Source organism: Balaenoptera acutorostrata, chromosome 21 (genome assembly GCF_949987535.1).
Source record: "Balaenoptera acutorostrata chromosome 21, mBalAcu1.1, whole genome shotgun sequence".
NCBI lineage: Eukaryota > Metazoa > Chordata > Mammalia > Artiodactyla > Balaenopteridae > Balaenoptera > Balaenoptera acutorostrata.
Genome location: NC_080084.1, coordinates 29194056 through 29220468, shown reverse-complemented (window position 1 = coordinate 29220468; position 26413 = coordinate 29194056). Strand labels below are relative to the sequence as shown.

The window sequence follows — 26413 nt, the reverse complement described above, 5'->3', positions numbered from 1 at the left end:
CGTCTGCATCCAATCCTCTGAGAGCCCGAATAGAACGAAGAGGTGGAGAAAGGGAATTTGAAGTCCGGTCTGCTCCTGCCCTCGACTTCGGAGTGCCTTTTTCTCAGGTTTTGGACTCAGACCAGGAACCCCATCGGCCCCAGATTCTCAGGGCTTGGGACCCAGAGGGAATTTTACCACGGCTAAACAAAAATGACTACTTAAACTAAAAAATAAGCAAGTTCTTTCTAACTAAATAAAGGTCAAATATAGAGAAATCTGATCTGCCTGGGCCTACCCTTGCCAACGATGTTATTGGAAACACTGGTGGACTTTGCAGTAATAAGAAACTCAGCTAAAGATCACCTGTACAACAGAAGAGGTAAAAATGATTTTAAAAATTCGTATCGAGACTCACAGAAGCCTGCTCAGCTGGCTGGCGTTATGAGGGACATACTTACATTTCAGGATTTCTTTGATTACCTTAGGAAAATATAACCCAATGTCATAGAGTTTGGATTGGCCTTAACGACACAGAGAGAGAATATTCTGGACTCGCAAAGCTTTCTCTGTTACGGAGCAATATGTTTAATACAAAACTAAAATACGGAGATAAGACTTTTAAGCCAGAGGAATTTCAGCCTCTTTCCAAAAAAGGGAGAAAAGTTCAAAGAAAGGATATGTTCATCCCACACATTTTTAAATCTTCACCAAGAGATCTTCTGTAAACAGCCAAGTTTCACGTTTCCTCCCATGACCACTACTGTGATCGTTTCAAAAGCGTTTTCTTCCCTTCGAAATGCCTTAATGAACACACTCAAAAAGCACGCGGCCATCTACGTATTTTGTTTTCCCGACAGTGATTTTACACCCAGTGGACATTTCTAAGCCCACACGAGACGTCACCTTCCCAGTCCAGTAGCCTCGGGCCCAAGTCCTGACGGAGAAGCTGCTGGGGGTAGCGGGCTGTGCTGGGAGTCTGGTCCCCGCCCCAGGCTCCCGGCTTGGGGTGCATCACCCGCTTGTTCCAGCTGTGAAGCTGCACCGTGACCCGTAATTAAACAAGCCAGAGGGGAGCAGGCAGATGTGCTGGGGACGCGATGGTACAGGAGAGACACCGCAAGTTGCCTTTGAAAGTTTTATTCACCTGAAGCAAGAGAGAGCTGGGAGTACGAGGCACACACGCTGTCCCACCAGCATTTCAGCGCCCCTGGGCCTGAGGGCACTAGAGGGCACGACCCCAGGGCAATGTCAGCTCACCTCCAACCCACCCCGCCCAGCGCCTGCAGACACAGCGGTGCAGCCTCCCGGAAAACATTCGCGTTTCCACTTAGAAGGACAGAAACCCCTAACCACCAAACACGAAGACTAAAACCGTAACGCACGATTGACTATCAAGCCACGCTGGATGTCGCGGGCCCTCGTCACCTGCTGGGAACAAGCGCCCGCGCCGTCTGGCTCCTGGGCCGCCCCTCACTGGGTGGTCGAGGGCGTGGACGCGGCGATGACCTTGGGCTTGGCCTGCTGGGGCAGCACCACGTCGGGGATCTGCTCCCCATGCTTGTACACGCTGACCGTCACGTCGATCTTCTCACCCCCGTACTTGTTCTTGACGTGCATGCTGTACTTGCCCGAGTCCTCGGAGGTCACGCCCTTGATGGTCACGGAGACATACTTGGACTGCTCCACCTTGACCACGAAGTGGTCGCTCAGCTCGATGACCTTGTCGTTCTTGAACCACACCACGTCCGGGTCCGGGTTCCCGAACACCGTGCAGGCCAGGTTCAAGGTCTTGGGGGGAGGGTGGGCAGAGAGGGGAGAGTTAGAGAAAGAAAAGCCTGGCGGCCTCCGAGCAGCCTGGGCCCTCCACCCACTCGGCTACTGATCTGCCCGTCAGGACATTTATTTAGTCAACACGCTCTTTACGTATGTAGGCACCACACTAGACACCAGGGATCCAAAAAGAGCAGGAAGTTCACAGCTTCCTGGGGCAGCTGGAGAGAAGACTCAAGGGTAATCTTTTCTATTTATTCCCAGATCTAATCCATGCGTAAGTTGATTAAAGAATTTGAAGGTAATCAAGCTCTGGGTTTTCCGGTAGATATTTTTAGCCTGGTTCTAAATTTCCTTTATATTCAGACTCATGGGTTCCCTTTACCAGTTCTTCTGGCAAATCCAGAGACTGCGTTGTCTTATGATAAACTGCATTGTGGACACTTAGCAAAGCATGCTTTCGGTCCAGGATAAAATAAAACTAGTGCTAATCCTCAATCCATGACCTCCAGGTACAGCTCGCCAGGTTTTCCTCAGCTGCTAAAGAAAAGGGCTCTACATTTTTGTGTTTTGGCCTAATAAAAATTCTCTCAAGTAGCTATGTCCCTGTGACACTGAGATAGAATCACTCAAGCACCCAGAGAAGTACCAATTAGATATCAGTAATTCCAGTGACAGGTGACCGATCAGCACTCCAATAAATGGCTTCCATTATACACCCCAAAATGACCTTGACAATTGGAGCGGAAATTGCTCTTTTTATTTCACACTTGACAAGGCGGCTCCCACCTTCACACGAGGCGGGTGGGTCGCGTGGGCGAGGGTGTGGGTGTGGCCCACCTGCCCCTTCATTCACGCCCTCGACTGGCCCCGGGACCCGTGGCGTCAGAGCCAGGTGGACACCGGGGCTGGAAACACCAGGTGTCACAAACACACCATGTAATGTGTCTCCCCGTGGTGGGAAAGGTGCTCTGTGTGCATTCGGAGGGTTAGACTATTCCCTCCTTTGAGGACACAAGTTTCCCAGAGGCAGCCTGGGCCCAGCAGGACCCAGGACGCCCCACCCCGGCTGCTGGCACTGGGCCTGCCGTGGGGGCCCCCCACGTCGGCCGCCCTCCCTGGGCACCCCGTTGCCTGCCCTCACCTTTCCCTCCATTATGGTCACCACGTCGGGTAAGCCGCCGAGCACCTTGCCGCAATCTGCAAGAGCAAAGCGACTCGGCTGAGAAAACCGTCCACGGGGACGATCCTGGGGGTCGGGCCCTGGGCTGAGCACCGAGGGGCACAAGAGGAGCTGGGAGGGGAGCGCTGGCCCGGGAGAGGACACAGGGCGAGGCACACGGTAGGGGGACCCGTGCTAAGGTGCAGGGTGGGAGCAGGGAGTAAGTGACTCCGAGCGCAGGGGTCGTGAAACAGTCGAGAGGGAACACGGCCGTGAGCCGGGCGTGAGGAGGAAGGTCTCACCAGGGGCTCAACACAGGGCAGACCCCGTCCTTCTGTAATTTAGTCGGGAATTGGGGGCCTGGCCTCTGGAGAGGGGATTTTGCAGGGGGGTGTATTGCAGGTATATTTTCATTTTCTGTCTACTGTGATGCTCTGACATCGTAAGCCCCGCCTGGCTGGGCAGAGACAACCCCCCGCCAGCCAAGGGCCCAGCCAGGAGCCTGCCTGTGACCTATGCCAACAGCCCGGCCAGGCCCGGCCTCCTCCGCCTGCCCCGCCCCCGGGGAGGTGACACTCCTTTGCCCGAAACACCCGGGCCGGGTGCCCGGCGGCTCGGGACAGCCCTGTCACCCAAAGCCCAGCAAAATCACTAAAAGCAGCCAATCGTACGTGTTCCCCCCACCCCGCCCGCCTTTCCCCTGGAAACCCCAGTAAAGGCCGTGGCCTCAGTCTTCCCTCCATCCTGTCCTCTGCCCCCTGACCCCCTGGCCATCCCCCCACGTGCCCGGTGTGGCCCTGCCTCTAGGACCCGAGAGCCCAACAAACCGTCCTTCCTGGGCCTGTCCTGAGCCTCCTCCGGCGGCCGCTCCTGACTGAGCAGCTCGTAAAAGGACACAGAACAGGTGGCGGAAGGTGAAGGCAGAAAGGAGGCCGGGGAGGGGGGAGGGGGAAGGAGGGGGAGCTGGAAGGCGGGCTTTGGGGAAGCAGGGGCTGTGGACGGTCCTGAGGGTTTCCAAGCGGGCCACAGGGTTCGCTGTCTATTACTTAATGCACAAAATGAACTCTTAAGTACAGACCCTCTGCCCCACCCAAAATAATATTTTGTGCTTGTTATAATCTAACATGTACTTACTTTTCTCTGCAAAAGCAGCTGACCTGAAAATTAAAGGGGGGCAGAGAGCAGAGAATAAAAGAGTCATGAGCAAATGCTATCAACCAAAAGCATCACACATTTCAGAGGTCTGCTAGAGATGAAAGCAAAATGAAGAAGGAAACGTGTTTGCTTCCCCTAGAAGAACGCATTCGGGTCACAGGGTCTGAGGACCCGTATGTATGGACTTTCCCTGCCGTTTCCCACTGCCCTGTCTTCCAGCTGATAAAACTCACAGAAAAGTTTCTTTTTTCACCAGATTACATTGGAGATTTTTAGATATTTTTGAAAATGTTGGTATTTGATTTACCTAAATCGTCCATTCATCCATTCAACAAATATTTACTGAATAACCTAGTATGGGACAAAGAGTGTTCTCGGTGTCGGATGCTCTAAAATTTAGACACACGTTTAGAAATCCCCCAGTTATTCTTTAAAAAGTTGCTCTAAACACTGGGATATTATTCAGCTAAAAAGAAATGAGAATTTTCCGTACCTTCCTCTCAATTTTGCTGTGATCCTAAAACTGCCCCAGAAATATAAAGTCTTAAAAAAGAACCTAAATCTATAACATTAAAAAATTGCTCTGTGTGATGTGTTGCTATAATTATACCTATTTCAGAAATTCAGCATTTAAATTCATTTAAATTAACCCAGGGTTATTATAACTCTACAATTAATTGATAGATGCATTTATAGTTTGGAAGAATGCCTTCTTCTAGATACTGAATGGCTTAATTGTTATTTTTATCCCAGTTCCTAGGAGTATCACATTCCTTGGGTCAGCTAGGTATCCATAGATGTCCCCACACTCAGCCAAAATGACACCACGTCAACTGGACCCCAGGCGGAAACATAATAGCCAAGCATGCAAATCTTACTTGAGCCGCTGGAATTCGGCAAGTGCTTCATCAAAAGCTGCAAGGAAATATTTTGTACATCAGTAACCGTTTGAACGCGTTCGGCTTTTATTCATTCCCTTAGCTGCTCTGCTCATGAGTTTGCTTAATGAAAACTGACTGGTTTGCTTAATGAAAATAGCCAAATGAATCAAGTAATCTTCTCTGAATGAAAATGGTAAAATCAGATTGTTTCCCTCTCAGGATCCTTGATCACTAAGGTAATCCCTAAGTACAGAATTATTAGGTATTAAAGAATAATGATCTTACCAGACAGGTCGAGGGACCGCTGATGGTTATTTTTGCCGTCAAAAATCTCGAAGGTGTATTTCCCTTTGTCCTTCTCGGTGGGCTCCCAGATACGCAGCCAGGCCATCTCCTCACTCCCGCCAACCCTCATGTGCTCACTTGATGCAATCTTAGCATCGCTTTGAAAAAGTCACAGGGACATACTCAATTTAGAATCTCATGTTATATGTAAGATACCTGCGGGGCAATATTACACATCTTTCCGGGGGCGCCTCCTCTAACTTGCTAGAGCTGACGTCATCATAGATTGTTCTGGATATTACACATTTACTAACTATATCAGCAGCTCAGCTCTGAAAACCTTCTGAAATTAAATCTGATACTTAGTTTTTAAAGATACCTTGTGGTTTAACATATGCTTGTTGGTAATAGGTAATAGACTATCAAAATACTCTAGACAGTATGGCATTTTTCTGCTCAAAAAGTTAAAAATAGAGTCACCATGTGATCCGGTGGATGCACGCCCAAAAGAATTGACAGCAGGGGCTCCAACAAATATTCGTACGCTCATGTTCATAACAGCATGGCTCACGGTAGCCAAAAGGTAGAAACAACCCAAGTGTCCATCGACAGATGATGGATAAACCAACTGTGGTCCATCCATATAATAGAATATTATTCAGCCTTAAAAAGGGAGGAAATTCTGACACCTGCTACAACATGGATGGGCCTGGAGGACATTATGCTGAGTGAAACAATCCAGTCACAAAAGGAGAATTACTGCGGCATCAGCACAGCCAGGACGAGGGGTACATGCTGCACTGGAGGAGGAGTCCACCGAACGCCAAACCACCCACAACCCGCTGGGCGCCCTTCTCAGAGCCTGAACCCCCCCTGGGCTCTGGCGCAGGAGCCCACGGCCCCCTGAGCCAGCATGTGCACAGCCTGGCACGTGACCCTGAGCTCAGCTCCAGAAAGGAGCCAACCGCCTTCCAGCCTAACCCCTGCCCTGAGTTCTGACCCCGCCTCTGTCACAGCCCCGACGCCTTGCTGGACTGGGCAGAAATGTTGTTCCCAGACACCATGTAAAGCCACCAGCCAGCAGAGGGCTGGCAGAAGACACCCCCCTCCACCTGGCTCCCCCTCCCAGCTCAGAGCCCCCAGCCTGGCTCCACCCCTGGGGTAAATTCCAGAACCCTCCCTGATCAGCAGTCCCACCCTCACCCTACACCCGCTACGGCTGGCTTCTGCTGAATTAGCCAACTTATAAGAAGGCAAACAAGTCCTGGTAGCAAAGCACAGCTGCTGGCTGCATTGAATTTGTTATCACTGCTACCCCCTAGACAGTGACTTTGGCTCGAAGGCCTACTTGTTATTGTTTTGGGACTTAAATGGGCCAAGTCGGATAAAACCTCTTCCTTGGTTTTATTATTTGATCACAAAACATGACCAAATCCCTTCACTCCCAACTAAATTTAAAACATCTTACGTTAAGGTAAGAAAGAGGAAGATGGAAGAAAGCCTAGGTGTGTCTGCTCATTTGTGCGAAAGAAACCCAGGAGATGGGTCCCTGCAGGGGGTGGGGAGGGGCTGGAGGAGAGGGTGGGGAGGGGTGGTGGGCGCACCTGCACGGCGGCCCCGCATCTCCCCTCCCCCAGGGAGCTCCAGGCTTCACTGAGATTTCAGGGGCCTCGGCATGCTAAATTTCCCAGGTTGAATTAAAATCCAAAGTGTTTCCTTCTATAAAGAGGCCACGCGGCGTCTTCAGTGGCTGTGATGCTTCCAAGTCTTCAGTGGTCCATACTTAGCAGTTTGAGGTCCAGCCCTTCCTCGATGACAGAGTAATTTCACCTTTGAGCAAGAGAACAAAATCCTTTTGCGAAGGGACATGTCTGCTGAGTTCCCCTTTGTATGCTTCTAAACTCGTTTGAAATAGGTTTCAGCCCTTCTTCTAAGTGGCCGTCGATGTCTTACTCAGCATTTCATCAAAGAACAATCGGCCTTGCTGACGCCCACATCTCCCCACATCCTCATCATTCTCTATTGATTTCTCGCCACCCACTGGCACAGAATGTTCAGGTCCACAGCTCGAGTCTCCCTTGGGCGTCCCTGACTCTGTTAGGTGGGCCATTTAGCATCCAGCAGCACACAGTATTTCTTTCTTTTTTAAAAAATAAATAAATAAATTTATTTATTTATTTATTTTTGGCTGTGTTGGGTCCTCGTTGCTGCATGCGGGCTTTCTCTAGTTGCAGCGAGCGGGGGCTACTCTTCGTTGCGGTGCGCGGGCTTCTCATTGCGGTGGCTTCTCTTGTTGTGGAGCACGGGTTCTAGGCACGTGGGCTTCAGTAGTCGTGGCTCGCGGGCTCTAGAGCGCAGGCTCAGTAGTTGTGGCGCACGGCTTAGGTGCTCCGCGGCATGTGGGATCTCCCGCAGATTGTATTTCAACAAATGTTTTATATTATTCTCTATTTTTCCAAGTGTTGTCTAACAAGAACTTACTTAATAGTCAAATAGTGAAAAATAACCAAGGTTATATTTCAGTGATAGAATATAACTATAAAATAAAGTTTAACATAGCATTGAATACTATTTAATAGTCAAGTAGTAAAAAATAACTAAAGGTTATATTTTAGTTATTAAAGAACTGAAGAAATACTTGTGTTGATTCTGCTTGGAGAAGAGAAAGCACGGCAACAACCACTTCCAGAAGTCCGTGGAAATCTGCAACACGACCGCGAGCTCTGTTGGTCTCTAGGGATGGTTTCTTCTGATACAACTTTTTTGATGAGGCAGACATGTGACCCGAGCCCTTATCTCTCAGTCTGTCTGTCGGCCTGCAATCAGTCCCCTCCTTTCGGCTGGATGGCCCTCAGCACCGTAGTGGCCAGAATCAGACCAACTAGCGTTCGATCCCTGCTCTTTCACTTACTAGTTGTGTGACTTTGAACGAATGATTTCTCTTCCTCTTGCAAAACCTCAGTTTTCACATCTAGAAAATGTGAGTATTAATACCAAGCTCATAGGGCTTTTGTGAGGGTTAAATGAAATCATGTGCGTGAAGTGTATAACACACAGTAACACAACATACATGTACCCGCGTGCCCGGGCACGTGTTCACGCGGGGTGTGGCATGTATTTAACCTCTGCATGCCCGGCACCCAGCACAGAGCGAGCCGTGCCCTGGGAGGCAAAGCTGGAGAAGCAGCAGCCTCCTGCAGGGGACAGACGCGTTTACCAGGGAAGATAAGACACTTATCACAGCTGCACACAACTTACTGCAAGATGATAGGCTGTAAATAACAAAGAAGCCCAGAGAAGGAAGTGATTCATTCTCCTTTTCCAGGAGAGGTCTGATTCAGCTAGAAATAGACATTTACTCATCGGTTTTAAAAAATAAATCCTTATCAACGATTACATCACAAAACTACACCAGAGTTTCAGTCTTCAAAGCTCCTGTTATTAGAGTCCTCTAGAAAAAGCCACTTCCCCACAAACCCCTTAGTATGGGATCTACAGTGACTACACCCGATACAGATTTCCATACTAACTACCAAAAACAGAGACGCAGGATTCCAAACACAGATGCACTAAGTCGTCAATACATCTTCTTAGTTTATGCTTCTGATCATAACATCTAAGACAAAAGCACAGTACGTCAAAATGTAAATAGGAAAAAGATATCCCAAGACATTTATCCATTCAGCACTTCGATTTACTCACGAATAGATTCACCTAAATAATGCTTTTACAAGTAAAGTAGTCATAAGCATGAAGTTTGCCTTTTGAAATGTTAATTAGGGAAAATAACATCTAAAGGCACGACGTGGACACTCTGAGGTCCCAGTCCGTGGAGGAGCAGACGATTTTGGTATATGGACATCACTGAAAACTTGGCCTGTAAGTACTGCCCATGTCCTCAGGTTAGAGACAGACACCACGGTCCCCGCTCCATCCACCCCCTTTGACGGGGTGCGTTAGAGATAACCCTGGGGGGATGGTCGGAAGGGCAGACCCCAGGGGGCTGGGGGCAGGCACTCGTCCACACGCTGTGACCATAATGAGAGTCTCCAGTGTTTTAGTAGCAAACATGCCCACCTGGACAGGCAAAAAGCAGCAGACATGAAATACAGAGAAAACCTGCTGTTTATACAGGGCTTCATCTCTCTCGCTTTCTTCTTTTACATACAATTAAGTTTGCTTTGGTCCTTTTCTTTTTAATCAATCTAGTGAGAAACCAACAGACTGGAAATCTGGAGCATCTTTTCCAAATATTACTTTTCCATTAGCTCTGCTGGATTCCAGACAAAATGTGTGTCACCAGTAAAACCACCTTTGTCCAAACCAAGACACTGAAGAACTTTGTCTCCAGTACCTTCAGGCACTTCTTTATCTTTCTCCTTCTCCACCCCCCCCCACCCCCTGCCCCCCCACCCCCGCCCCAGTTTCTGTGATGGTCCTGCCCCGACCCCAAGGCTGTCATCATTTCTCAAAACTACAAAGTCTTGAGCAGACTTGGCTATGAGCGCGTGTCCCAGCCGTGAGCCCTGGGCACCGCCCCATGGATGGCACGGCCACAGTCCACAGCACGTGGACACTTACTTGCGGTACCAGTTCACTTTCATTTCTTCGCTGAAATATTTCATGAAACACTGAAGTCTTATTTCTTCTGCGGTGCAGACTACCTTCAGTGGAGAAGCAGAGGGTCCTGCAGAAAATAAAACATACTCAGATCTGAGGAAAGCAGTCTGTGCTGTGTGAGAATGGACAAGCCCTGAGGCCAGGTTACATCCTGCTGTAAATGCATCCTCACGCATATATTCTAACATCCATCAGCCACAAGTCCTTACAATTTGCCCAGGCCATGTTCATTCATTAAATAAGCTTTTGCCACACCAAAATTAACTGAAAATCTCTTTGACAATAGCATCAAGGAACTCAAATGGCCCCAAGAAAATATTCCCTAAGGGCACTTCTCACATCCCTGACCACTTCCATCCAGACATTACCACAGGAATCAACTTATAAATTAGACCACACACAAGCTTCCCATATAGATGGGATTCCAAACTGACGGGGTCTGCCCTGTCTGCAAGATCGCACCCACCTTCTTGCATTTCTCCCCTCCTTCTTCCTGGCATTTGCTAAAATAACCTTTCCCCTGAAGGGAATGGAGCCTCCAGGCACTCAATCCCCTATAGAACTTTCTGGAAAATCCATGTAAATGATGTAGGGCTGGGAATCCCCTTATGGAGCTCCGTGGCTGGAGCCCGTCTAGCTGAATGCCCCACCTCTGTGGCCTCTGGCGTCCTCTTTCTCTCTACTCTTGCCCAAAGAGAAAGGCAGAAAATGATTTTTCCAAACCCCTTCCTCTGCTTTGCTTCTCCCTACGTGGGGGAGGGCAGTGGGCTGACCAGATGCAGAGGGTAACAAGCTGCACATCCTTGAACACAAAAATACGGAAACGTTGCAGTCTTAAGGAGGCCGAATAGCTTAAAGTCGAGGGTCATTTTTCAGACTACACTTGCAGTCGATAAATGATCACGAGCCCACAAGGTTTTCCAATCAAGCGGGGAGGAGGGAAGGGTACCATCCATGAAACGGACAGACAGAGGAGAGCAGTTCTCAGCTCAAACGCAAGGACGGTGTCTGGCACTTTCCCTAAACACTGAGAATCAAGCCCTGCACACAGAATTAAACTCTACCCCACAGAACCAGACGGGTTTCATTTCATCCGGAAAATCAACAGCTAATTAACTTCACCCACCACAGGGAGGAAAGGATGGCAGGATGCATGTTCCGAGTAATCAGATTACAAGAGCCTGATTTCCAAGAATGATGCTGACCAGGGCAACATGACCTAGGAAGTTGTATCCCTATTTTCTGATTTTATACCCGCTGCATCCTTACTGAGCCTTGATTTTGAAGGTGTAAGGGGCATTTATATCTTATTAGACAAAATTTAACCAGATAGGTATTTAATCTACACAGTCGCCACACCAAAAGTAAGTTCTGCCATTGGTGTTTCTGTTTCACAATTGATTCTTAAAGTTATTTGATTAGACGTTTCACAGTTCTATAAATATTAAAAATCAAGGTATATAGTTTAAGTTTGGCCCCCTTTAGGTAAAATACACCTTAGACATTTTTGTAAAATTGAAGGATTGCCAGTGTTAAAGAGCTGGGTGGGTAACGTCTTAGAATACACATCTCGTGATGAGGGGGGAGTTCCGAAGTGCAGCAGAAGCAAGACAGGACTCCTAATCTAGGGACACGAGACTACTCTGCTAGCAGCTAACTGAGTGACCCAGGACAAATCACACAACTTCTCAGTGACCTGAGTTCTCATCTAGATAATGTGGGTCTCTTCTCAGGTTCTGCAAAAATACAAAGAGTCCCTCAGCACGTCTTGTCAGATACAGTTAATGGAGATGCCGGAAACCTAACCGAGGAGTTTGAGTCTCCAATCGTGCGTTCTGCGTCTCAAAAGTCAGCATGGAAATGAAGAGAAATGTCCAAGGCATGTACACACATACACAGAAGCATGTGCATGTTCACACACACACAAAGCACCATCCACGCAGAGAACTGTAACTTTGGCATAGATTTTTATAACGGGTTTGTTTGCAACCAGAGAATTATAGAACTTTACATCTGGATGAGAACTTGGATGTTGTCTTGTCCAAATTCCTGATTAGAAGGATGAGGAGGTTGAGGAACCCTAACTCTCTCCATAACAGCAGGTTTGCTTTGCAGCCGAGCACAGACTTTAACCTTCGGGACACGAAGAACAAACAGTTCTGTTCTGTGGGCTGCTCGCTGACCCGGCAGGAAAGCCTCCTACACTCTGCCATCCACAAGCCACTGCAGGATCCTCTCTGTGGGATCAGGGTCGGGAAGGTGGAAGCCCGGGAGGCTGACGTGAGGATCCCATGTTTATCCAAAGCCTCTAGTTGGCTCTGAAATTCAAACAAAATTTGGGGGGGGGGTCCCCAAGAAGAGCCACTGATTGCTTCCCAACATGCAAACACCAGAGGCTGTTTGGTCTTAGAAGCTCCGGGAACACTATCTCCCCACACCCCACCCCCCCCACCCAAGCTGTGAAGGGGAATTTGGTTTAAAAGCCAAGAAAATGAATAGGGAAACGTTTCTGTGCTCCAGGAAACAGGAAATCACTGTTCCGACAGCTCTCTACTTGAGAATTCAGAAGTACTCCTTGTATCAACCCAGCATTACGCCTGATGCTGCTCCACGGAACTATAGAATCTGACCCAAAACGCCTGTCCCGGGCAGAGCTGGACCCTCGTTCAACAGGCAGAGGCCACCAGGCACCCGACACACATGGCGAGACCGTGACTCGCGTCACAGCGTCCACGTGACCGTCAGCAGAGCGCGGAGGACGCGGACCCATCTTCACTCCGGCTGTTTCAGGAGCGACGCGCTCAGCGCTGTCTGTTATCAGTTAGACCAACTCGGGGCTGCATTAGGTCTAAAAAGCCACTGATCGCAGGTGACAAGAGCCCACTTGGAACCCGAGCAGGCATCATGGCATTTTCAAGGATTACGAATATTCCTGGGGGTGGGGGGGGGTCTCTGAGCTGCAGGGAAGAGGCCTATGGAGACGACGGCCACTTCCCGGCCGCCCCGGGCGTGTGGAGACCGGGCCGTTTTCTGCGATCTGGACCACGGGCCACCTCCACGCGCGGTAGGCAGGGGCAGGAGGAGTGAGGGTGTGAGTACGTGTGAGCGTGTCTGAGGATGTGCCTGTGTGTCAGCACCCCCAGGGCTCTCAGAAGACACAGAAGAGGCAGAGACACAGCTTTCCTGAGGTCAGAGGACGGAGGATGGAGGTGACCGAGGTCCCTGATGGATGCAGCAAGGGGACGTGGGAACCACAGATGTCACACCCGGACCGACACCCCAGGCAGCCACGACACCTCAGGGCTGCGGGGAAAGCCCACTGCAGCCTGAGTGGGATGGCCGGGAAGATGGGGCGGCTCTGGGATAACGGGCCACACGCGTGGGCTGCGGAGAAGCCCCCGCTTGCTACTAACACATCCACATTGTAGATCAAGTAACACTTGTTCTGCTCCTTTCCGGCTGCAACAGCACTGGACATGCAGCGTCCAGTAGACCCAGGGCCTGGCTCCTCGGGAGGACAGAGGCTGAAACTGGTGATGTCGCGTGCCCCGTGCCTTCTCTCTGCCCACCGCACTAACTCTCAGTAAGACGCATGTGGTCCTTCCAGGCTCGGGCATCTGGGACCCAAGGTCATGAGAATACAATAAGAAACTACCTTCTGTGTTGCTCTGTCCCCTTCACTGGTACCTTCACTTTTCAAGACACCACGATCAATCGCATCACCAATGTTACAGGTCACATGATGCTTTAATGCAAGGTCATCCCATGGAGAATAAGCGTGAAGCTGCCTTTCAAGTGGCTTAATGTACCTTCGCAAAGTGGCATGTACACCATGGAGTGGCATCAGGCCCATTAATAATCATCAGGAGTAAAACTCATTCAAAATGTGGTCATCTATGTGACAAGCAAAAGCAAAAAGGAACAGTCTACCTTACGGGGATGTTTTGAGAAAGTGATGAAAAAATAAACATCAGAAGTTTTCCACAAGAATGACCAAAAAACCTTACGGGGCAGCAGTTGAGCTAGACCTGGGAGAGATGTGAGCTTCTGGTCCTGACTCTGGCTGCCAGAGCCCCACGGTTAAGCCACCTAACTGCTCCAGGCCTTAGGTGCCTGATCGGATGATATCAATTAGGTCATCTCTAGAAAGCCCACAGCCGTAAAATTTTATAATCAGCAGAAAGCCCTCTACAAATATAAGCTATTATTATCAAATTAATAACCAATATCTTTGTACTCACAGTTTCCATGGAAGGGTAAATAGAGAGGAAGAATTTATTTGCAAAGCTAAAAAGTGGTTTAGTATGTATTAAACCAGACACAAAACCAGAGGCTTCAAAATTCATTATTGCTATTCAGCATTTGTAATGCAGACGCTGATAGCAATTACGGACAAAGCATCATCGGAGTTGACCTAAGGCAAATTACAAGAAGTGGCTAATTAGGGACTCCAAACTGAGTTTGTTTTGTCTCTTTTTTTGTTTTTAAGAAAAACATATTCTGCATATAATGCCGAAAACCCCCTTAAAAAGCATCACCGAGGCAGTCAGATAACTGTTCTGCCGTTGAATCTGGGGCCTGTTCACAGGAGATGCACTGTGGTTCTATCAGCTGTGGAAAATGCCCTTCTCAGGAAATAGCGATTTTAGCACCAAAATGACTTGAAAGTTAGAAGGCATTTACTTACCACAGACTCTACTGATGGCCAAAATCATATCCTCGTACACTGAAAGGAAGAAGGAAACGTACCATTACGATGTCTAATTTTATCAGCAGCATTTTCATGTTTAATTAAATTGATACAGGAAATCAGGAAGTTCATTTGAAAAATGAAACATTAAAACGGCAATAGTTATCCATAAAAGGCTCATGTGTGGCGATAAATCCTTCTAATCTATTCACTTTTTAAACAAGGAACAAAGAACATTTTGCTCGACATAAATCCGACCATACATTTAATTGAACCTCTTCATCACTGTTTCGATCATTTTAATACATTTGTCACAGGATAGAACTTGGCTCCTGATGGTGTAAGATGGCATTTCATTGAAGCCCAGAGTAATATCATACCTTGTTCTAAAACACTCAAACAGCTTTGAATGCAACTCAAGTACAAATCTATTTTCTTTTCCTGTGTCCCCGCTAAAGAAACAGTATGTACTAAGGATACAGACGCTGTGTCCTCATTACACAGTTCATCCTGCTGGCGAAGTGGATTTCCTTTTAGTAGAAGGAAGAAGGTTTTATTCTACCTTTGTCAGCTATCTCAAGGATAGACACATCTTGACCTCTCTCGTCTTTCAAGGTTGCCTTATATTCACCGCGGTCCTTCTTTGACAACTGCAAATAAAACACATCCCATATGTATGTAAAACTGACGCCACGATACAAAATGTAATACAGGCTAATACATTCTCTTTGCAAACCATGGAAATTCAGGAGGCAAACTGGAAGATAATGCAGAATTCACAAGTCACCTGAGAGAACTTTCTTATCTTGCTTCTATCTGTTTTCTTTAACACAATGTACCTTTGGTAGGAGCAGCTCACAGACCCCCTTCTCCAGATCAGGCGACTTTTCCGGTTCATACAGAGCGTCGTCCTTTAGCCATTTGAAGACGGTTTCCTTCTTGGTGTTTGCAACCTACAAGACAGGAGTCTTACGTTGAGTATGTGAATCGCTGTGGCTCATTAGAAAAAAGTCTATTCTGATCTGAAATCACAGACCTAAAAAAAATCAATTTTTATTATAGACAGTCTCAGACAGAAGCACATGGGAAAGCTGTCGGTTCTAATAATAGCAAATACATCTCTAAATTTCAGCTTCTAAAATAATTAAGTCGTGACAGTTCCACTCGGAAGAACAAATGATTCCTCTTCGTGCTAACCCATGAGATTAGACGGTGCAAGGTTTTTTGGTTCATGTGAGATGTCAGTAATAAAGACAAGATGTAAGCAAGCAGTGTATTTTAAATTTATAAATGATATAAAATATCATTATTGGTCTATAAAACTGTTGAGTGACTGCTTTTTTGGCAACATGACATTGCGGACACACAGATGCAGGGGAAAGATACTTTAACACAAAACGAGCCCACTGGGCGCGAGGACTTTCCTTCTACTAAAATTCCTCGAAATTCAATCTCTGCCATAAGCTTGAACTCGAAACTCAGCTTTGCAGAATTCCAAGGATGAGTAAGCATCTCACGTCACATGCTCTGACCTACACGACCCACGAAGAAGAAGAATTCTGGTTCTGTAGGAGCAGGATGTGCTGATCACATTGAATTGTGTGACACAGACCGTTCTGCATTCACATCCCATACAGACTCAACAACAGAGATGCCAGCGACAAAAAATAAATTACAAACATTGAGAGCACGTGATTAGTTCCGAGAGTGTAGCAGTGCAACGTATTTTAGACTTCCCATAGCAGCTACATCAGTTGCTGTCGTTGGTGACAGCCCTGGGAGACAATCCCCAGACAGCAGGGCTCCGGAATGTTCTACTCACACTTGCACACGGGACACAGCAGCATGCCCGATACGGAGAATAATTCCATAAATGTTTCAGAGTAAGAGCAGGGCTGTCTCCCGCTGGTCTGGGAGCTAGGCTCTTTCTTCTGAAGCCAGGACCACGTGGTGACAGTCAGCAGTAGGATGGAGCGAAGCTAAACAATCCCAGCAGACGATGTACTTTGTCCTAACACCTCAAAATCTCCCTTGTGTCCATTTCCACGCCAAGCCAATCCCCAACTCTCTTCCACCTTAATTCAGCACTGCTCCCTCTTACTCTCATTTTCCAAGATATTTACACTGTCGGTCCTCGGGTGCTAAATAAAAACCTTTCCAATGACCTTCAGCCTCTGTTCTCTAAAACCTATATCTTCAGTTACTTTATTTGTCCTGTAGCTTGGGGGGGGGGTGTCTTCTGTCCCCAAATAACTCATTTGTCACTTCTCTGAACTCTCTGCAATGTCTCTACCACTTTTTTTCTTTTCTTCCCTCCTTCCTTCCTTCCTCCCTCCCTCCCTGCCTCTCTCTCTCTTTCTTTCTTTTTGGCTGTGTTGGGTCTTCGTTGCTGCGAGCAGGCTTTCTCTAGTTGCAGCGAGCAGGGGCTACTCTTCGTTGCGGTGCGCGGGCTTCTCATCGCGGTGGCTTCTCTTGTTGCGGAGCACGGGCTCTAGGCTTGGGGGCTTCAGTAGTTGTGGTGCACGGGCTTAGTTGCTCCATGGCATGTGGGATCTTCCAGGACCAGGGCTCAAACCTGTGTCCCCTGCGTTGGCAGGCAGATTCCTAACCGCTGCGCCACCAGGGAAGTCCTCTACCACTTTTTCAATACGCGCACCTCACATGCACATAAGTATCTAGGAAAAGGTCACATCAGGATCCCTCCTGAGACACGGGGCCCTGCCCGACTCTCACTGTCTGAGCGCGTCCTCCCCAAAGCTTTACTGGAGGTGTGTGAGAAATCTCTCTCCCAGATTTCCTTCCGTTCATGACTGAGGTTTCTCTTGCCTTAAACTTTTCTTTTAAAAGATGGTTTTCTGTAAAGTTATAATATGAATACGTCCTCACATTGATTTTTCTCCATGTGTTTTGTTATGTAAGTAAATAGAAAAATAACCACCTGCCAAAGTATTATTAGGCAAAAACCTATGTGGAAGAAGGGTTCACAGAATCACAGGAGTGATGGGACACAAGTATGCAGACTAGGTGGGTTAAATTGCAAAAGACTCACTTCTCAAGCAATAGTTATTCAGTTTCTCCAATATCTGTGTTTAAAGATCTATGACTCACTTTGATCAGGGAACTTAAAATATTATCAAATATTCACAGGAGGGCCTACACCACTAGGAGGATGTCAGAGCACATTGGGAGCAGAATTCCTATTTGTCCCACCGCCATTGTGAGCATGTACTCAGGACACCCTGGTCAGAAAAAAGAGCCAACTGACTACAACATAGCCACTGCCTTAATTGACATTTACCACCGTGTATGTTTAAGGTGTACAATGTACACAACTTGATACACGTATATATTGCAAAATGGTTCCCACAGTGAGGTTAGTTAACACATCCTTCACCTCACGTGTTTACCACTGTGTGTATGTGTGAGCGGTGAGAACACTCAAGGTCACTCTCTCAGCAACTTTCAAGTATATAATACAGTGTTATTAGCTACAGTCACCACGCTGGGCATTAGACCCCAGAACTTACTCATTTCATAACTGGCAGTTTGTACCCTTTGACCAACATCTCCCCCACCCCTTAGCAACCACCACTCGTCTCTTTGTTTCTATGAGTTTGGCTTTTTTTAGATTCCACATATAAGTGAAATCATGTCGTGTCTGTCTTTCTCTGTCTGACTTACTTCACTGAGCTTATTTCCCTCAAGATCCATCCATATTGTTACAAATGGCAGAATGTCCATCTTTTTTATGAGTGAATAATATTCCTGTGTGTGTGTGTGTCACATCTTCTTTAGTCACTCATTCGTCAGCAGACCCTTGGTTGTGTCCATGTCTTGGCCATTGTGAGCAATGCTGCTATGGACACGTGGTGCAGGTGTCTCTCCACCACAGTGACATCACTTCCTCGGGACGGACTCCCAGAGGTGGGATCGCTGGATTGTATGGTAGCTCTATTTTTAATCTTTTGAGAACCTCTGCACTGTTTTCCCACAGTGGCTGCACCGATTTACATTCCCACCAACAGTGCACGAGGGCTCCCTTTTCTCCACAGTTTTGCCAACATTTGTCATTTCTTGTCTTTTTGATGATGGCCATTCTGACAGGTGGCCTTCACCCTTGATTTGTCTTCTGTTTTCCCGCTCAGCGTCTAAACATGATTGAATATCCCCATCCAGACAGCGGGGAGAGAAGGACTTGACCCCCACGTCCACGACCCGCTGGGACTCCCAGGGTGTGATGGGCTCAGCTCAGTCTTCACCCATCTTCCATCCCATCAGCCAGCGCCGTTCAGACTCCCACCCCCCGGCCACCAGCCCACCCGGACGAGGCGGCAGGCCCCGCGTCAGCCCTCCCCTCACTCAGGACACTGCGGTGTGGTATTCACTCCTTGAATTCCTCACCTTCCTCATTCCATGAAGCCGCTTCTTGTTTCTCCTCTTATTTCTCTGAGGACTTCCCCTCAGTAATTCCCTGAAAAATCCTTCTCTCCTGTTCTACTCTGACAACATGATATTTTCCAAAATTCTCCAAGTTTCCGTTATCTTTCTGTCTCTAAAGGCTGACCTTCAGCAAACCTGACCCACGGGCGTTGTTCTCACCGCCACGCATGTCCTGCCACCTCATAAACCTCCACAGCCGAGCTTCAGCTTGCTGTGAGGGCCGGGCTCACGGTGACGATGGTAGCACACCATATCGCCTGTGCTACAGGCGTAACCAACGAAGTACTTGCAAAACTGAATTTATCCTCAAAATCCTCAGACTTGGTCCTGCCTCTGCGGTGCTGGTTAGTTTCACAGCACCACCTGGTCTCCAAGACAGACACCTAAGATCGTCCAAGACACTGTCCTCGCTCACATCCAGTTACTCACCAACTCCTGCCGGAACCGTAGCTCCTGAACAGTCTTCCGGCGTATCTCCTCCTCTGTGCACGTGACCACTATGCGCGCCTGAGTTCCCATCTCTCACTGAGCCTCCCCTCTGGCTTTAAGCAACAGCCAGAGTCATCACACTCCTTCTGAAAACCCCAAAGGCAGGCTCCCCGCCGTGTGCGGACCAAAGTCCACCTCTGCCCTGCTGGATGCCCTCTGGTCCAGCCCCCAGCTGTCTTACCAACCTTATGTACTTCTTATTGTAGTAAAATACAGATAATATAAAATTTACCATCTTCACCATTTTTAAGTGTACAATTCTGTGGCATTACGCACATTCACGTTGCTGTGTAACCATCACCACCAACCATCTCCAGAACTTTCTCGTCTTCCCAACCTGACACTTTGTCCCCATTAAACACTGACTTCCCACCCCCATCCTTCAGCCCCTGGCCCCCTCCATCCTACTTTCTGTCTATGAGTTTGACTGCTCTAGGGACCTCATGTAAGTGGAATCATACAGTGTGTGTCCTTTTGGGTCTGGCTTATTTCACCCAAGGATCATCCGTGTTGTAGCAGGTAACAGGATTTCCTTCCTTTTTAAGGCTGAATGACAGTCCGCGAATTTACCACATTTGTTTATCCATCCATTGATGGGCACTTGGGCCACCTCCACACTGGGTTATTGTGAATCACACGGCCACCATCATGGTGCACACGTATCTATCTGAGGCTGGATCGTATAGTAATTCCACGCATTACCTCTGAGGAGCTGCCATACTGCTCTCCACAGCGGCCGACTCATAATTCACCCTCTAATCCTTCGGCTCCTAGTTTCCCACGCGGCTGTTTCACAGTTCAGCCTATGGGAGCAGTTTCCACCCTCGTCGACCTGTATCCTTCTCAGTCATTCCCCCCGCACTCAGCTCAGGATTCACCGCTTTGTTGACTTGTCTGCTTGTTTTTCCCTCTTGTCTGTGAGTAGCTTGGGAACAGAAATGATGCACGATCGAGCTTTCCCCACAGCCTCTTCTTCTACAGAGACAGTCATATAGCAGGGGCTCATTAAATTAAAGTCTGTTCCCCAAAATACAGGTTTTTATAGTTAGTAGTAATTCAGGCTTACTTTATTACTGAATTGCTCTAACAAAAACTTAAGAGCATCTTATTCCCCAAACATACCTTTTATTTCCTAAAGAAATCGTATGAGCAGCACAGAAATTACCAGATAAATTTCACCACAGCACTCTTTCCCATAAGTTCACTTACTGAAATCTTAAATAAATATTTTATAAACTACCTACTTGAATCTTCATTTGGTTGCCCCTGTAATCTGTTGACAAAGACCACAGACGAGACTGAAAGTCTGAGTACCACCCGCCCCTAATCCAACCCCCTGCGCTACACCACCAATGTGATCTGAGCGTAGCTGCTTCCTGACTGTCTCCACTGTCACGAGAATGGGAGTGTCACTCTCTTCTGGCTAGAACCGATTCCTCACCTTACAGACCAGCCGGACTTCACAGTCTTCTGTAACATCCCAGCGCAGATACTCAGCGAAATGAGGGCCTGGCGGGAAAAAGGGAAAAAAGTTTAAATAAAGGAAAAAAAATGTATACATATACACACACATACAAATGCATTTTGGGCAGAAGAAAGTAGCTGTTCAGTCTGAAACCAAGATAATTTAATAAAACTAATTTTCAGGGCTCCGAAGTCCGTGTGTGCAATACTGATACTGAAATCTCTATTTCTAGCTGGATGATGCTGTCTGATCTCTCCTTCTCGGTGATGTCTAATAGCTATTGCTCTTTAGAAGGAAGAATAATGAAATATTATATTTTTTTCTCAAGGCATGTGTCTAACAACATCCAACAGCATAGTATAGAAAAACTTTAAAACAGGAGAACTAATTGAGGTAAGATGAAGAAAAAGCAGTTTGACCTAGCAATTATGTCAACACACGATATTTATCTAGCATTTGAAATCAAAGATTAATTTATATATCTTTCAAAAATATCATTTTTACTTAATATAAATGCAGAAGTCATATGCTAATAATACATTCAACACAAAAATACAAAGCAGTTTTAGAAAGTATTTATTGATTTCTTCCATATAAATACATCCCACAGAGTTGTAGAATCATATTGCAGAAAAAAACTCATATTGTAGAAATGAATAAAATAAATATTCTTGACTACTAAAAATAAAAATAACTTAAAACAATGAAAATAATGTCTTCATTTTATATTTTAAAAGCTGTATTCTAACTTTTTTTCAAAAACTATAGAAATCCCATATAAAAAATATTTTTCAAATAAACCCTTGGGTTGTAGTTCAGTTTCTAAAATTTATCCATTTTCCTTTGTATCTAGTTAATATGCATTTTTTTTTACTTATTTATTTATTTTTAATATGCATTTTTAAAACGATATATTTAAAAAGTATTGTTTGTAATTAAAGTTAAAACATCTAAAAGTTGAAAAGTTCACACAATTTTAAGTAAAATAACAAGCTCCTGGCTATTGGAATTGGGTCTAGTGCCCTCTCTCCATTTCTCCTGATAATCCCCCCAACTCACCCACCCCCGTTCTTTATTCCTTTTTGTCACAATCACTGGACTCCACCTGGACATGTAATGGAGGCATCCTTTCCTTATCACTGCAGGAAAATACGAACACTCAACAATAGATTCCAGGGCTTTTCAAGGTAGAAGCAAGAAGAAAATACAGATGAAATAAAGGGAAAGGTCAAAGAACAGAAAAGTATCCAAACTTCTACAGCTAAGATGTGGTCTGACTTCTCAATCATTTAAAATTGAAGTTAGAGTCGTTTGGCATTAAGTAGGATCTGCTCCAAGCAAATGCTCAAATCCTAAACCTTTGTCTTGTGCTAGTGGTGGGGAAGCCAGCCAACCACCTACCTTGTTTCCTGAGAAATTCCTTTCTTTGAAATTCAGCCTCTTCTAGGACAGCCTTGAATGCTAAATCCAATATTTAAGGGGAAAAAAATAGAAATGAAATACATTTGCTTCTCTCTGGTCGAAAGAATTTGCTTTGAATTTTCCTTTACAGACATATGAAGACCTTCCACACAGCATACCGTCTCCAATGAGAACCAGAGAAGACTGATTTTTTGCTTTTCCGTCTTGAATCTGCACGGTGTAGGTGCCTTCGTTTTTGATGGTAAACTCATCTATCACCATCTCGATAAGGCCAGTTGACTTGTCACACTTGATTCTGTGTGTCTGGGAGCACAGAAGGAAGGGGAGAATTCCACCGTGAAATTCCTCCCTCCAGTTTTCCCGCTGGCACCTAACAGTTGCATCAACTATTGTATCTTAAGGGATCGTGGTGCCCAAAAAACACACAAAAAGAAATTTCAGCCACTGAACCTCTTGGTGAACCAAAGAGCAAACGAGGGACCTCTTGGTGAACCAAAGATCAAACGAGCGACATTCGGCGATGGAGCCCTAGGTCTGCGTGGGGAGTGACCTACACACAAAGAATCCAGCAGAAACTCTGCACACTCCTCGGGAATGTGCACCTGATGTGAGATAACTCAGCACACGGGGGAAAGAGAACGGGGTGCCCTTGGCCATGTCCGATCACAAAACCACAGGCAACAACACAACCATCTCCACAGCTGCGAGGGCTTCAGTCCCGGGGACTCTGGGGACACGGGCATCACAACTGGTCGCCCCCTACTCAACACCAGCACCAGGGTTGAAGGTGCCCAGGCTCTGCATCCCCCATCCGGGCAGCCTCCAATGGGGACCCTTTCCCGGTGCCGCCCATCCAGAGCTCACGTCTCCCTCGGACTCTGCTCTCATCGCCTGTGATGAGCTACAGAGACTGAGGTGTGGTTGCGAATGGACCATGTCTTATTCCACCCTTGGATATGATATCTGCAATCTAGCAGGGGTCAGGGAGGCAGAAGGAGCACATCCAAAGAATGACTCGTCTTCGATGCAGCCGTCATTCAGGGCAAGGACAGCATAGGGGCGCCGGGACCAGGTCTCCCCTCAGGAACACCACTCCCAACACCACAGGAGGGCTGCCTCCTCTGGCCTTGACCCCCACCACGCTACACCCAGAATGAACAAAAGCATGACAACCTTTGCTGGTGACGTTTCCTGCAGGCATTCCTGCTTCCTTTCAGAGGAGCCCAGCTGGGATTTACGCAAAGGCTTCCCAGCCTGAGTAATGAGCTGTCCCAGGAAGGTGGGGCTGTGGGGTGAGATGAGCGAGTCATCGCCAATAACCTGTCGTCAGCAGCCAAGAAACAGGAGGCGCAGGAGCAAAGTCCACTCCTTCCCCTGAGAACCTGCACTCCTTCTACAACCTTTACCTCGATGAGACTATTACAACGAACTCCCATCTGCGGGTAAATAACGGAAAATGTGTAAGATCGGCCATTTTCTGACACACCTGTGTATTTATTTTCACAATGCTCTTCTTCCTCTTTCAGGTGACATTTATATTTTGGATTCCAAATGCCAGTGTCACAAGAGAGCTGAGAAGATGAATATTAGCAAAATAGCACCTTTGTTCAACATCCCTAAGCCCATTTCCCTCAGCATCGGGCATCGTTTCTAAATTCTCCTGCCTGACGTTGGAAGAGGCACCTCTGTCTTCTGACCCCTTCCGTTTAATCCAAGTGTATTTCCGAGATGCCCTGTGGCCACTCCCCTGGTCAGCCCACCCTCCTCGCCCCCCGGCCCCCCACCTTGCTAGCTCTCGCGTGTGCAGGCTGCAGGGCACATGTGTTCCGGGGCCCATTCTCTGCATTCCTCCTCTGAAGGAGAACCCAGGAATCCACTGCTATTGAAATCGCCCCTAACTACTCCAGCCTCTCCACATCCCCGCCTTCTCTGAGTCGGTGCTCACTGTACTGTTTTACACGCTCTTCATTCTGTATTTTTTCTATATCATTCTCTGACTGAAGCTGTATTTCTTCAACTCTGGGATAAGCTCCAGGAGGGCAAGTTTACGTCTCATTTTTCTAGGCTACGGCGGACAATCAAAAACAATCTGCAGGGCTTCCCTGGTGGCGCAGTGGTTGAGAATCTGCCTGCTAATGCAGGGGACACGGGTTCGAGCCCTGGTCTGGGAAGATCCCACATGCCACGGAGCAGCTGGGCCCGTGAGCCACAACTACTGAGCCTGCGCGTCTGGAGCCTGTGCCCCGCAACGGGAGGGGCCGCGATAGTGAAAGGCCCGCGCACCGCCATGAAGAGCGGTCCCCGCACCGCGATGAAGAGTGGCCCCCACTTGCCGCAACTAGAGAAAGCCCTCGCACAAACCGAAGACCCAACACAGCCAAAAATAAATAAATAAATAAATAAAGTAGCTATACAATTTAAAAAAAAAAAAAAAAAAACAATCTGCAGACTATAAGCTGCTGTCCACGGGGAAAGGAAGATGAGTGTCTGAGGTCCCAAGGGCTAACGTGATGCCTTAGGTTCTGTTTGATCAAATATGACTTTCAGGTTTTAAGTGAATAAAGCCCACCCCTGCCCAGAGGCCCTGACTTCCAGGAAACATAAAAAAATCACCTGGAAATTGGAAACTCCAATATTGTTTCAAGTAAGTAAAGCACACACTGTGTACTTGGACAACATCGCTTAGATTTTTTTCTCGATGGGAACTTGGTGTATATAAAGTGAGAGAGAGAGCAATGAACGAGAAGGCATGAGCTCAGATTACATTTTGAGAGAGAGGTCATTTCAGGAGGCGGTACCGATTACAGGAGGCCTCCTGATTAGGGTAGCAGGACACCGTTCCCTCCCCGGAGGCCCCGGTAGTTCCTGGGGGCTGCACAAAGAACAGCAGTCTGAGGGCTGCAACAGGTGCACCTTGCCGGGGTCCTTGAGTTTCTTTGCAGTTTTGAGTATTTGCTTTTGAATACGGGGGGCAAATTTCAAGTTGATCAGACAACGGTGCTGCTCTGAGTCTGTAAGACGTTCGCCCCCATCAAACATCTGTGAGTAGAGGGCTCTAGGAACCTGCTCTAATTAGGTCTGCGAAGGGACAAGGAACCACGCTCACCAGCCGGATTCTTAACAATCCAGAGCCTTCTCCATTTTCTCAGCTTCTGCACCGCAGGCTCTGGGCAGGTTTGAGAAAAGGATCAGGCTTCTGGCGATTGCCATTATGCAGCGAGATGATGGTCAATGATTTTATGGGGGCCATAAATACAGGCTATTATGTGACTTTCACAAAATAGCATCAATCTCCACAAGGAAAAGTCACCTGTGGATTGCTAATTAAGGAATGAAATAGTACCGCCGTATTCCAAAAGATGAGCCAGGTAGCAAAGACATCCGTTTTTAAAGCAAGCTTTCCACAGCAGGTAGGAAATGTTCATCAAAAGATGTTCTACAAATAAAGTGCAATTACACTAAATTCCATTGCATTCCGTAGCATGATCTCTGCTCAAAGAAAATGTCTCCAATTACCTTGATCATGCGATGCTCTTTCATACACAGTATCCATACTGTGGGCTTTTTTTGCAGCCAGGAGGAAACCGCATGCTTTCTACTTACTAGCCAACTCCCCAATTTGTACAGTTCTTCAAGGATGTCATTATTCTCATGGGGAAGATGGACTGGATAAGAAAACTCACGTAATCTTTGTCCATACACGATTTCTTCCTGAGAGACGTTCGTCTAACCAAGCTTTACTAAAAACCCATCAGACACAGAGGCCAGACTAGGGATGAGGAGCCCAGCTCAGAGGAAGAGTAAGTGGGCCGTGCACCTGGCATGAGCAATCCCTACATCTCAACCATCCCGTTAATATCCGTGCAGCAGACACACCGCTGAGGCACTTAGGACTCAGTAGGATAGCTAAATAGACACGATGCATTGGGTATCAAGGGAAAAGAGAGCAGAGGGGGTAAAGATGGTGGGATGTGAGAGACCCCAAGGGCACCGCTGAACAACAAAGAAAGGCTCCATCAAACAGGTCATCTTTTAACTGGGTTCCCAGTTGC

The 26413-nt window shown here is 47.3% G+C and overlaps 1 protein-coding gene across 2 annotated transcripts in view; it reads right to left on the bottom strand.

The window, feature by feature from the left end:
• Window positions 1-1103: 1103 nt before the first annotated feature.
• Window positions 1104-26413, bottom strand: part of MYOM2 (myomesin 2) — an 82942-nt gene continuing 57632 nt past the window's right edge. For both annotated transcript variants that reach the window (XM_057537272.1, XM_057537271.1), the window contains exons 26-37: window positions 22520-22664; window positions 22341-22400; window positions 20916-20983; window positions 15385-15498; window positions 15108-15195; window positions 14543-14581; window positions 9817-9922; window positions 5236-5393; window positions 4948-4984; window positions 4049-4071; window positions 2897-2952; window positions 1104-1770 (exon numbers count right to left, since the gene is read on the bottom strand). In XM_057537272.1, coding sequence (XP_057393255.1) covers window positions 1453-1770; window positions 2897-2952; window positions 4049-4071; window positions 4948-4984; window positions 5236-5393; window positions 9817-9922; window positions 14543-14581; window positions 15108-15195; window positions 15385-15498; window positions 20916-20983; window positions 22341-22400; window positions 22520-22664 — 1212 coding nt within the window. In that variant the 3' untranslated portion in view covers window positions 1104-1452. The remainder of the gene's footprint in view (window positions 1771-2896; window positions 2953-4048; window positions 4072-4947; window positions 4985-5235; window positions 5394-9816; window positions 9923-14542; window positions 14582-15107; window positions 15196-15384; window positions 15499-20915; window positions 20984-22340; window positions 22401-22519; window positions 22665-26413) is intronic.